This window comes from Microtus pennsylvanicus, chromosome 9, assembly GCF_037038515.1.
Source record: "Microtus pennsylvanicus isolate mMicPen1 chromosome 9, mMicPen1.hap1, whole genome shotgun sequence".
NCBI lineage: Eukaryota > Metazoa > Chordata > Mammalia > Rodentia > Cricetidae > Microtus > Microtus pennsylvanicus.
Genome location: NC_134587.1, coordinates 60041755 through 60055519, shown reverse-complemented (window position 1 = coordinate 60055519; position 13765 = coordinate 60041755). Strand labels below are relative to the sequence as shown.

General features: G+C 46.2%; 1 protein-coding gene across 2 annotated transcripts in view; it reads left to right on the top strand.

Moving 5' to 3' along the window:
• Positions 1–13765, top strand: part of Tubgcp3 (tubulin gamma complex component 3) — a 54129-nt gene that overhangs the window by 36087 nt on the left and 4277 nt on the right. For both annotated transcript variants that reach the window (XM_075986169.1, XM_075986170.1), the window contains 5 exons: positions 271–339; positions 5694–5829; positions 9922–10010; positions 10109–10240; positions 12201–12341. In XM_075986169.1, the coding sequence (XP_075842284.1) occupies positions 271–339; positions 5694–5829; positions 9922–10010; positions 10109–10240; positions 12201–12341 (567 nt within the window). The remainder of the gene's footprint in view (positions 1–270; positions 340–5693; positions 5830–9921; positions 10011–10108; positions 10241–12200; positions 12342–13765) is intronic.

The window sequence follows — 13765 nt, the reverse complement described above, 5'->3', positions numbered from 1 at the left end:
GACTGACTGCATCATTGCTAGAACCCATGCTTTTCTTGAAATGCAGGCTTTGGGGGTTTGGAGCCTGATAGGAGGCAGTGTGGTGTTGTCCGCAGAGGTGCCGCAGAGGTGTTCGCAGAGCACATGTGACCACTGTGGGTGCTGGTGCTGAGGAGGAGGCAGATCTCTGTCGTCCTTTACTTTACCGCCTTTTCTTAGAACAGTTAACAGGCTCTTCAGCAGTAGGAACAAGCCTTTCAGTCACTTGTTGTTTTGTTTTATTACTGTTAGGTCTCTCCAGGTGACACCGGGTGGGATGTCTTCAGCCTGGATTACCACGTTGATGGACCGATCGCCACCGTAAGAGCATTCTGTGTACTTGTGGGATGTTCACAGCTGTTTGGATTGCTGGCGTTGTACTGTTTCAAACTGACTTCCTTGTCTAAAAACCAAGGTTCGAAGTCATTGTGCCGGTAGGGTTTACCCACTGAATGAGTTGCTTCAGCCAGGACTGTTTCAGATAATTATTAATGAGAGCTGAAATGCTCTATTAGTTTAAGAATTCTTAGAAATATCATTTGTTCTGTCACAGATTTCAGCAAGTGCTTAATAAATGCATTGTTCATTTTATGCCATTATTCTTAGACTGTAGCAACTAATTTAGGATAATTTGAAAGGAAGCACAAAGTATATTTTCGGGGAATTACATTTTCCTTCTCAGATGAAATTTGATATTAGCATTGATTTAAGCTGATGAGTCCATAGCTGTCGCATTGTTCATAGCTCTTTCACCCGTGTGGAGGAAAAAGGGCCGCTTCTCCTATCGCAGCACAGAAGCTTGAGGGTTCGCCTTTACATGTCTGTCTCTAGGACTGAGTCAATCCTCCTGACCACAGAACCTCTGACACCAGTCATTTCTCTGTCTGAAATGCTGGGGAACTACATTGTATTTCTATTTGCCGTTGGGGCTCTTTGCTAAGCATGGTCTGATTGGGCTCTAAAATCATCTCTCTAGTGCTTGGTGCAGAGTGACTTCATGACTGTCCCTTCTGTGGGATAAATCATGTCCACAGAATGCCATGTGTCCACTGTGGCCCGCGAGCTGTTAGGGCGGTTTCTTTGACTCATGAATCTCATATTTGGCTTTGATCAGGTCAGAGCTACTGGTTTAAATGCACAACTATTCTTCAGTTTAATCTTTCGCCGTATACATATTGGCCTTTTTCCTTGGCTTGTGTCCTGGGCACTGCTCTAAGTGGTGGTTAGTGTGCAGAACTGTGGGGTATTTCAGCAAGTTATTTAGGGCTTCATATTATCTGCTTTGTTAGTTTGTGTGCATTATGTATTTTCATAATACATACAAGATCTTTCATGCAAGATACAGTAACCAGGCCCAGGATGTAGCTCAGTGCTAGAGCACTTACTTAGGAGTAAGGTCCTGAGTTCCATCTGAGGCCCCAGAGCCAAAGACCCCGTAGTAAAGATAATTGCATTGGTTGTTAAGGAAGTGGAAGGGCTGTGATGAGGAGGGAGGAGTGTTGTCCAGGTGTGTCCTGTCAGTGTTCCATCGTGTGCTGGGTACGGCTAAAACCCGGGTTCTGAATACAGCTTTAGCAGGACTGAAGAAGAACAGTTTATACCCAGCTTTCTTTTAATGATGCATTTGTGACAGCTCTCTCTGGCCCACAGATCAATCGTAGGTCAGCTGTGTTGTTTGTGACAGCAGCCTGGGCTGCCAGATGGAGAAAGAAGAAAGGACTCTGGGGTTGTTTGGTAGCTCAGCCAGGAATAAGTGTACGGGTGCTCTCCTGCATGACTTTTGGTGTTTCTGTTTGTGGGTGGTGAAATTTATAGTTATTGCCATAACTATAGGCATATTAGTACACAAACACACTTGCTCAAACTAGTATTAGACATTGTTTGTCAGATATAATATTATCCAGAAGTCACTGAGATGTAAAAGGAGGGCCAGGAAGATGGCTCAGTGGGTTAAGCATTTGCTGCACAAGCTTGGTGACTGAAGCTCAGATCTTTAGTTCTCATGCTGAGTGCCCATCCAAGCCCTCCTGCAATTTCAGTTATAGATGTTGTGCAAATTCTGATTGGTCTCAATAATAAAAACCCAAGTCAGACATAGGGGTAGATACTGAAAGATCAGAGAAGCTAAGCAGTCAGCCACTAGTTCTTTTTTTTTTAAATGGATTTTATTGAGAGATATATGTTTCTCTGTTCCCCTCCCTGTCTCTCCCCCCCTCTTCTACCCTTTCCCATGATCCCCATGTTCCCAATTTACTCAGATCTTGTCTTTTTCTACTTCCCATGCAGATTAGATCCATGTATGTCTCTCTTAGGGTCCTCTTTGTTGTCTAGGTTCTCAGGGATTGTGAATTGTAGGCTGGTTTTTCTTTGCTTTATGTCTAGAAGCCACTTATGAGTGAGTACATACTATATATGTCATTCTGGACCTAGGTTACCTCACTCAATATGATGTTTTCTAGATCCATTGATTTGCCCACATATATTAAGATGTCATTATTTTTTCCTGCTGTGTAGTACTCCATTGTGTAAATGTACCACATTTTCCTTATCCATTCTTCGGTCAAAGGGGCATTTAGGTTGTTTCCAGGTTCTCAGCCAGTAGTTCTTACCTCTACTCAATCTTCAGACCAAAGACGATCTTCAGATGATCCTGTTTCTAGGAATCCACAGACTGAATGCTTTGAGTTCCTGTCTCCTTCTGCCTTATATTTCTCTCTCTGCCCAGCCATATCCCTTCCTATCTCCACTTTCCTAGTACTAGAATTAAAGGTGTGTGACTCCCAAGGGATTAAGGGTATGTGCCACCACTGCCTGGCTTATATGGCTAACTAGTATCCAGCTCTGCACTCTGATCTTTAGGCAAGCTCTACTTGTTAGATCATAAACAAAATATCGCCACATATAGGAAGCAGAAATGGGAGGTTACCAGAATAAACTGATATTGTTGGAGTAGTTGAATTAGTGAGCTCTGGGTTCAAACAAGAGACTAAATCAATACTAGGGGGAGAGCAATTGAAGACATCTGCTTGCCCATGCACCCATAATGCACACACATGCAATTGAAGACATCTGCGTGCACATACAACCATACATAATGCACACACATGCAACTGAAGACATCTGCATGCACATGTGCCCATAGTACACACACATGCAATTGAAGATATCTGCGTGCACATACAACCATAGAACACACACATGCAACTGAAGACATCTGCGTGCACATACAACCATAATACACACATGCTAAAAGAAAAACATGAAAGACAAAAGGGAAGCCTATTTTATAAACACAGTTTTTTTTCCTGCTTTTCCCTTGGCTAATTTGTGTGTTACCTGTTTCCGTTCTATTCTCATTAATTGTGGTTGTCATTTTTGAACAGAATTTAATTATAGTAGGAATATATCTTGTAGCAATCATATAATTATATCTTGTATAATAGCAATGTTAGCTTCTTTAATTCTAAGATATAAAATGTCAGTGAAATTTTGGATAAGTCTAATTTGGGACATTGTAAAATTCACAACCCAAGTTACTGAGGAACACATTAGCTAAATGCGGCTTATTAACTATGTGAAGTATTTCTGGTTGACCTTGCTTTTCATGAGCCCCAAATTATTTGTGGTAAAGTCCATCCAGATCTAAGTGTAGTGAGGTCACGGAATCTTGATTCCAGCTGCAGGAGGCTGATTTGGAGGACTTGGAGCCATGCTATGTGCTAGCATCCGAGGTTGGTGAGGAAGGCTGGGAATAGGGCCTCATTAGGGCTGCTTGTTCCCACGCTGAACAGGATAGAGACGTGCTCGTTGCTGAGATCTCTGCAGATGTGGAGTCTGGAGTTTGGTGTATTTCTGGACCATAGTCTCCCTTAGGTGAGCAGTGTAGCCAGATGGTAAAACTGTTATGGGTGGCATTTGCTTCCGGGTCAGAGCTGGGTGTCTTCCTTTTATACAGTCAGTACTTGAAAGATTATGGCTTAGCTGAATTTTTAAAATCAATGAGAATAAGGTACTTCAAAGACCACTTTATGATGTATCGTGTATATAGAGAAGAATCCAGTAATTGACTCATAGCATCTAACTCAGCCATGCTTAATCTCTGTTATCACAGAGTGATAATTAATAGTGTAGGAAACCAGTGATACACAGATAATGCCCTAGACTCTTGGGTTTGATTTTTGAATTACTTAAGAGTAGTTTCAGTCAGTCCTGTGTGTAGTTGTTTCCTTGTCCTCCATCATCATCATCACCATCACCATCACCACCACCATCATCATCACCATCACCACCACCACCACCATCATCATCGTTGTCATCATCTAGTGCTTTCCAGAGCCTGCCATTAAGTGGCATAGGAGGGAATGAATAGTGAGTCCCTGTGACTTAGATGTGCAAAGTACACAGAAGGGCACAAGATAAGTTGGCTTGCAGTTAGAGTTCTGTGCACTCAAGTGTAAGGAACAAGGATAAAGTCCAGGAGGAGACATCCTGGCATGGCGTATAGATGGACCAGTGGTGAGAAGAAAAGGTAGGCTGAGCACCGCAGGGTCTCAGGTAAAGTCAGAGGACAGGCATGGACAAAGCAAGGGTTTTTGATATCATAGCTCTCTCCGAGCAGAGTATGACCTTCTTCCAATGCTGAAGACATTTCCAGTGCTTCAGAGTCCGTGAGGCAGCTGTGACGGAGGGTATATGTATGGGCTGCCTCTGGTGGCTCTTATTTGAACTAAATTGTGTGAGGTTTGCCTAATGTTTAAGTATGACTGGATAGCCTGAATTTTGATTTGTGAAACCTAGCCAGCGTGGAAGGTCTGACAGGAGGTGGGCTTGAGGTGCTTGCCTAGGCAGCTACATCATGGTACCTGAAAGAGGTATTAGGACGGAGTCAGTAAGCCTGTAATGATGACCTCAGCATGGAGATACTGCTGGGCTTGCCTCTACTGTCGTCACCAAAGCAAGTGAGCCCTCTGTCTGTGTCTTTTAGAATTTGGGGGTTACAGTCAAGCGTCCACATTTAGACTGATAGGGGCTTGGTTTAAAGTTTGGTTGAGTTAGGGCTAGAGAGTTGGCTGAGTGGTTAGGAACACTTGCTGCTCTTCTAGAGGACCCACGTTCTACTCCCAGTGCCCAGACAGTGGCTCACAACCATCTGTAGCTATAGCCATGGGGATCCAATGTCCTTTTCTGGCCTTCAGGGGCACAAGGCATGCCCATGGTGCACAGACATACATGTTGGCAAAACATAAAGAATAAAATAATTTTAAAGAACTGGATGTGTTAGCTTTTGGGGGCAGAGACAGGCGAGTCTCTTGAGTTTGAGACCGGCCTGGACTACATAGGGAGTTCCAGGACAGAGAAACCTGGTTTTGACAACCGGGGGGTTAAGAAAAGTCCTGGTGATCTGTCTTCCTGTCACACTACCCTCACCCTTGCCCAGCTCCAAGACTGGCATACACGTAGCTGTTGCTGCTGTTAGAGTCTGCCTGCCTGGCCTGTGAGGGAGCAGAGCAGGTGGCTGTTGTTGCAGTGTGGTTCTTCTGAAGTGCACTGCCTGCCTTACCTCTGTACCACATAGAACGTGCTAGAGTCCTGTGTTTGCCTATGATGGGAAGACAAGGGCCTGGAACTAGGAGATTCTTTGCACAAGAGCCACGCCCTGTCTTTTGCCTCTGTAGGTGTTCACACGAGAATGCATGAGCCACTACCTGAGAGTGTTTAACTTCCTGTGGAGGGCCAAGCGCATGGAGTACATCCTCACGGACATACGGAAAGGACACATGTGCAATGCGAAACTCCTAAGGAACATGCCAGGTAAAGCGGGGGGCCCAGCTGCATCTGTGCCGCCACACCACCGTTCTTTTGGAGCTGCACTGAAAGACCTCACTCTTGGGCCTTGGGCTGGAGCATTGGGTCTTGACTTCATTAGAGAGTAAGAGAAAATGTCTGTGTGAGTGTCTGAGTCTGTGTATGTGCACCATGTGTGCTTGGTGCATACAGAGACCAGAAGAGGGTGTTGGGTCCTCTGGAATTGGCAGTATAAGGTCCTGGTCATCTGACCAGATTCTTTGAAGGAGCAGAAGCCATGGAGGAACTTGGAAGGAGGCATAGATGACAGTTTTCTGGTCACTGCATCCTAGGAAGCTTTGGTGACAAGAGGTTGGATGGGTGCCGAGGAGTTAGCCTCCTCCTGTGTCACAGCCTCACTTGCCACCGCTGCTCACTGCTCATTGCTCAGCCTGTGCCTGCAGTAGACAGGGAAGGTGGGAGGCCAAGCCCGCTCACCGTCTGCTGAGAAACCTTGAGAACCAAGGGTTAGCTTTCTGCACTCATTCCATTCGTTTTCCTTAACCACATTTTATCACTTCCGAAGTCAGCTTGTTCCTCTGTCTCCACTCTTTAGGGTGTCTGAAGCTGCTGAGCTGCAGCCATCAGTGACTGCATTGCCTGCATGTATGTCAGCCATAACCTTGGTTGGTTGCCTTTGGAAAGATGGCCCAGTGGTTCTGGATGGAGCTGTAGGAGGGCAGTGCGCATTACCAATCCCTGTAGGGAGAGGGGCAGGCACTGGGAATCACTTGGGCCTACAGACTGATGGGCAGCGCAGGCCGGTCTGCTTGGCAGCTGTTTCTTTGTGGTGATATAGTTAATAATGATGCATCTTACAAAGTTGGTACCTTAGATGCCTTCCTCTTCCAAACCTGTGTCCCAGTAACTTGATGTTAGTGGGCAGATGAGTCCTTGTGATCAGCAGTGAGACAGCTCTCTGCCTGCCTTGGGTTTGACTGCCTACAGTTGCAGGACTAAATTTGTAAACAAGTCCTCGGAACTGCACACAGCTTGAGCTCAACAGTGAGTTGTTGTCTTTGTGAGTGACACTTGCCTGTAATTAATTCACACAGTCCGAATGATGTTAGAGGGACATGAGGGCAACTGGATGTTGAACACAAGACATGGAGAAAAATGCTGGTTCCTAAAACCTTTTAAATCCCAAGTGTTGGAAAATGAATCAGATAGGTATTTGATTGAGCCACCTTAAACAGCATAACCAGGGAAGTGCAAGTTGAGGAGGAATTTTAAAAGAAATCTTGGATTTAGGGAGTGTCTGCCTGGAGCAAGACACTGAAGATCTTCGAGTAGCCTTTAGAGGGCAGTAGACAGCCAGGAATGAGTCTGTCTATCTAGGGTCTAGGTAAGCCCAGGGAAGGACGTCTGAGTATTTCCCTGCATATGCTATGTGTACCCTGTATGTGCATCGTGTGTATGCCTGGTCTCTTCAGAGCCAGAAGAGGGTGTTGGGTCTCCTGAAATTGGCATTACTGACAGTCATGAGCTATTATGTGGGTACTGAGAAACTCTGCAAGAACCCTGGGGCCTGTCCCTGTAGATTCCTTGGGCTGACAACTTTTGCACAAAAACCCCTGGTGCCTGACACTCTCTGAGGAGTTTGTATTCAGCCTAGATAGGGAAGGCAACAGCAGAATTCCACCCTACTCCAGGTCTGTGATCCAGTAAATTTAGTTGGGATCACTCATAGGAGTAAGGGTGATTTCCATGTGGCTAAACCATGAAAGAATTTCCTTCTTCCCCAGCAATTGGTAATTGCTTGTGTGTCCCAGGGAAGGGCTGATAAATCTCATGCAGTTTGTTCACGAGGGGCTATTTGTGGGCTCAGCCTGGGAGAGTCTGCAATAATCACAGGCTGCTCTGATTTAAGATGTGCTGTCCATGTCTTGGCCAGAGGGCAGTTTTGCAATATCCTGCTTTGGTTTGCTTACTCCCAGGCTCTTGCCTGAGGGACACTGTGTCAGTGCCTTCTCCTTTCAAAGAGTAACTCAGGGCTCCGCAGGTTCTCTCTGCACAAAACTCGAAACAGCACTTGTTTCATTTTATTTGGATTTATTTATTTGTGGTGTGTGTGTGTGTATGTGTGTGTGTGTGTGTGTGTGTGTGTGTGTGTGTGTGTGTGTGTGTAAAAGACAGGCTAGCTCTGGGGAGTTGTTTCTACACTACTCCCATGTTGGTTCAGGGCTTGAGCACAGGGTGTTAGAATTGTGACAAAGCCCCTTTACCTGCTGGCTCTTGAAAAATTTTAAGAGTCTTTTGTTATTGCCAAACATGAGTTATATAGGATTTGCTGACAGAAGTTTCTGTCCCACCTGATCATGCAGTCGTTCAGTTCCAAAGAAACACACAGAGGCCTACATTAATCATAAACTGGTTGGCCTATTAGTTCAGGCTTCTTATTAATTAGCTCTTACATCTTATTAACCCATAATTCTTGTCTGTGTTAGCCATGTGGCTTGGTACTTTTTATCAGTGAGGCATTCTTATCCTGCATCCTCTGCATCTGGGTGATGATTGCAGATTAAGCCTTTCCACTTTCCAGAATTCTCCTGTTCTGGTCGCCCTGCCTGTACTTCCGGCCTGGCTACTGGCCAATCAGCATTCTATTAAATCAGTAGATTTAATAGACAGATCTTTACAGGGTACAAGACCATTGTCCCATAGCAAGGATTTATACCTTTTTTTTCTTTCTCATGAAAGAAATGGTTATGTATCTTCATGTGGGTCAAGTTGGTCACTGCGTATCAGTAGTGCCAACCCTCCCTTGGAGTGAACCCTCAGTAGGCGGCCCGTTAGCAACATCTGCCTTCTGTGTTTTCCATATCACTTTAGAAGCATGCTTCCTCAACCCCTTATCAAATTCATTAGGGTCACACTTGCCCCTGCCTGCTCGTGTGACTACCTGCGTGCATGTGCACAGTCTATATGGACACACTGATTTATATTTATGCCCGTGTGACTACCTGCGTGCATGTGCACAGTCTATATGGATACACTGATTTATATTTATGCACTGGGCTGTGTTAATTATCTGTTGAAGAATTTTAATTTTCTTTTAAACTTGGGATCATGTTTCCATCTTTTCTCTCTTGATTAAATGTGTCCACTGCATCAGAACAGCAGGGCCACATGGTCTCTAGCCCTTGAGGTGTGTCTTTGATGTCATGCTCTCTCTAGGACCCACAGCCCTACAGTGGCCCTTCCTTTGTTGGGACTGCTGTTGTTTTTAGGACCCATCATCACAAGATGGGTCACTTAAAACATCAACTGAAGGTCATAAATCTAAAATGAAGGCTCAGTCAGTCCCGCTCTGCTCCCTCTGAAACCTAGGGAGGCCTCTCCTGCTTCCTCTTGCTGCCAGCGCTGGAGTCCCTGCGTTTTCTTCCTACTGAGTTAGGACAGCACCTGAGGCTACCCACTCAAGTTCTCCTGTCTCCAGATGACTAGGGGGAAGTAAATAGTCTGTGTGTGGTGGATGGACCAGTCACAGAGAAGTCATAAAATCAGGCTCTATTTATGCACAATGTTCACTTCTATAAAATAAGTTTTTAGACTTAGTTGTGTGTTGAGCCCATGACCAAGCACAGAGACCAGAAGAGGAGGACATCTAGGGTTCTTCTCTGTCGCTTTGCACCTCACTCCCTAGGCTGTCATTCAGCCAGCCCCTGAGATTTTCCTGTCTCTGACCCTCCCTCCAGTTCTGGCATGCACAGCCATGCCCAGCCTTTACATGGGTACTGGGGATCTGAAATCATGTCCATATGCTTGCAAAGCGAGTACTCCTGCCATCAAGCCGTCTCCCTAGCTCCGTACTTATCTGTTAAATATGATTGTATCTTGTTTCATGCTGTTCCTCCTCAGGCTTTATCTTTGGTAAAGTAATATGTTTCTCCTGGATTGTGTAGCCAGGTCCTTTAGCTAAAGCACAGAAGTGGGTGGAGAGCTTGTTTCCTGCTTGGGATTCTGGAATAAGACTTGTGGCTTCATGAGAGGGCAGCATACAGGCAGGGGTCTGTGCTGTTGTTGGGCACCCCCCCCATGATGCTCTGTCCCTTGCAGAGTTCTCCGGGGTTCTGCACCAGTGTCACATCCTGGCCTCCGAGATGGTCCACTTCATTCATCAAATGCAGTACTACATTACCTTTGAGGTAAGCTGCTTTCTGCCCTGGGCAGTGTGGCTCGGTGGTATGATGGGTGCTACCTTGAGAAGAATAGGCCTTCCCAGAGTCTCATCTTGTCCTTTTAGGTTCTTGAGTGCTCCTGGGATGAGCTTTGGAACAGAGTGCAACAGGCCCAGGACTTGGACCACATCATCGCAGCGCACGAGGCATTCCTGGACACCATCACCTCCCGCTGTCTCCTGGACAGCGACTCCAGGGTAGGTCTTCATTCCTACAAACTGGAGCTGAAACTGTCAAATACAGCAGCTTGGGAATTGGCAGATCCTACTGCATCAGTGATACCTGAGAAAGGTTTATTAAACTAGGTGTTTGCTGGTCACATTCTGAGCAGAATTGTAATAAAATTGGTGAAACGAGAGCGTACTCTACCATCTGATGTATCTGTGACAGCAGCAGTGAGCAGCAGTGTGCTGTTGATGGTGTAGGAACAGCAGAATTCATCCTGAGTGACGGCCTTCGGACCCCAGCAAGGCATCTAGTCATTAAGACAAGTGGTGGCATGGATGGAAGCCACAAAGGATGCAGATGCCCTAGACTGAGTACCCATCTGGTGTCATGTTCTTAGTCTAGGGATAGCGGTGTTTTAGTCAATGGTGTGTGGCTGCATGAAATCAAACAGACTGTGCAGAGCTATGCACATCCTCTGGCCCAGGTCTTTTTGCTGAATCTCTTTCTTGTAGAGGCCCCTGTTCCGGGAAGGTGCTGAGTAGCAAGGCTCTGGAGTTCTGATTTCCTTTAAAGATCTGGATTGAGAAAGAACACGTCCTGAGCTTGAATCAGGGAAACTGCATCTGGGTGAAGCCTCCAGAGCATTCCTTACAGTGTGCACTGCTCGAGACATCCCAGGCCTGCAGGGAGCACTGCTGCCTGTGTTCTACCAAGTCTTCTGTGTTCTGTTCACCTGCATTAGCCTACTGTGGTGGAGAAAGTATTGGATAAACTGAATTGTTAGTGAGTGTACAACAAATAGTGATCCAAGGCACTGCTCTGTGGAATCTGCTTCCTACATAACTGAGATAGTGGCATTAGAAGCACTTAAAATACTCGAGCATGCTCATGAAATGTGCATCTGGAGTGGTCCTGGGTCCTGCTGAGCATTCACTAAGTCCAGCACTGTGAGGTTGATACTGCAGTGGGTGTCTGTCACACCTGTGTTTGCTGTGAAGGTGTCCTCAGACATTCTCTGTGATGTGCATTAGACATGGAGCACTCACTCGTGTTCACACCAGTGACAGGCTCTCCTGTGTTCAGAGGCACAATGTAAATTTGTGGGAATTAAATAATATGATTCACCATGGTAACCATGTAGATGTCTGTGCTACCCTTTTCAGACTGTTTCATATTGTTTTGCATAGGTTAGAAAGGTGTGAAGTCACAGATGTAATGTTGGAATTGCTAAGGACTACACCCTCACAGGCACCCTACTAAGTGTGCTCTCTGTGGCTGTGCTAACAAGGGGACTGAGCCATAGGAGGATGGGAAGTGCCTGACACAAACTGAGTCACCCTAACTCTTGCCTTTGCAGACTGGCTGTGGGTATGAGCAAAGTCCAGAGAGTCTGCTGCTGCCTGCCTCTAGGGCAGTGGACACGGGGATGTTTGGGGTGGCTCCCAACCAGCTTTACAGAAGGAGCCCTGCCTTAGGCTCCAACAGGCCTGGGGCTGTGCCTTTGTGGATGCTTGATGTAACGATTGTTAGTTTGTTTTAGAACAGGGTCCTGCTATGTAGCTCAGACTGGCCCGGGACTTGTGATTCTCCTGCCTCAGCCTCCAGTGTGCTGAGATTAGAGGTGTAAATGGAGATTGTGCTTTTATTTCCTGGCCACCCAGACTCAAATAATGACACAAAAACTATATTACCATACTGTTTGGCCAATGGCTCAGATATTTAGTGTGTGTTCACACTTTGTGCAGTAGATGTTACGTTAAACAGTCCATTCTCAAGTCAGTTCAGTCCTGTGGGACTCCAGGAGCCCCTGTGACAGCATTGACTGCTTTGGCAGGGTAGAGGCCTCATGACCCAAACTCCTCCAGCATGGTTATCCTGGGGACCAGTGTCTCAGGGCTAGAGGGGACAAAGCTCTAGAGTCATATCTTGTAGAAACACCTCACTGGCATGTTGAGGTTCCGCTCATTTAAAAATGCCATGCCTTTTCAGGTACTTTTAAATCAACTCAGAGCTGTGTTTGATCAAATTATTGAACTTCAAAATGCCCAAGATGCGATGTACAGAGCCGCTCTGGAAGAATTACAGAGGCGGCTACAGTTTGAAGAGAAAAAGAAACAGCGTGAAATCGAGGTAGGTATGAAACTCATGCTTTCACTGTTGGCCAGTCACATGGGCGGCAGCAACGGCTTTTCTGCTGAAATCTCCGCCTACACTGAGGTGGTCTGTAGTCTACTCTGGGTCAGGGGAAGTTCTAACTGCTGTCAAATTGAGTGATGCCCCAGTGTCCAAACTTGACCCTGTCTGTACTGTTACCTCCAGAGTCAGCCCGGTGCTGAGCCATCAGGCACCTGACCTGTTTACTAACGCATGAACTAGGTTCCTTAGGGCATTTCTGTGTTCCCAGTGGCCAAAAGTGAGGGAGATCCATCACACAAGTCAGGCTGGTGCTGGGGTTTCTTGTTCTTCCTGGCCTGGACTGTCTGCTCTTTTGAGGTGCTTGTTGTTTAGTTGGCAGTTAGGTTGATTTTACTTTTGAGTTTTATTCCTGGAAAGCCCACATGAGGGACTTGACAACCATGTCACAGGCACTGAGGTGCGGTAGAGTTTGGAAGCAGGAGGATGTGTCCTTTTGGTGCTATTGGCTGCAGTGGTTTGTGGGTAATTCTGAAGAGCCATGAGATTTGCACATACATAATCTCCTGACCCCTGCCGAGCGGCCTGTGTGTGACTGGCAGACACAGGATTCCACCTTAGCCATCTCTGTGCCGTTGGAATTGTCATGGCTTGAATTGTAAAGTAATCATGATACTGTGACCTCAGTGTCCGGTTTTCACAGGTGGTGGGCATGGCACTTAGCCAACATCAGTCAGCTTCAATCCTGCTGGCCGCTCCCTTCCGAACCCGCCCTCTGGAAAGCTGTTTGACTATGTGTCACATGACACTAAAATCAGCCTTTAAGAGTTTACTGGTCCAGGCAGGCGTGGTGGCGCACACCTTTCATCCCACCACTCAGGAGGTAGAGGCAGGTGGATCTCTGAATTCAAGGCTAGCCTGGTCTACAGAGTGAGTTTCAGAACAGCCAGGGCTGTATAGTAAGACCCTGTCTCAAAAAAACCCCAAAATCAAACAAACAAAAATAGATTTGTCATTCTGATAATAGCATGTGTGCAGGTGGTGGTCTCCCCAGATGTCAGCTCTCAGCTACAGAAGGGCCACGGGCACATAGTAAGTGCAGGCCTATTGGGTGTGTTTCAGAGACACCTGATCATGTAGGGGGAGCTGTGATGCTGAAACTGCCTGCAGAATCTATTTAAATCCAACAGTCACTCAGATTTGGTCCACTGGATCTGTGAGAGGTGGGACTGGCTCCTGAAAGGGTTTCGGCATCTTGAGTGCCTTGCTGCGGAGGTTGGCTTCCGCGTTCTGTCATGTTGCTGTTAGGTGGAGCAGTCCCAGAGGTCTTTCCTTCTGCAATTCATGGCTCCTCCCTACTCTCTTCCCACTTTTCTTCTCAAAACCCCTTCTGTTATTATGATATTTCCAATTCAAATTTA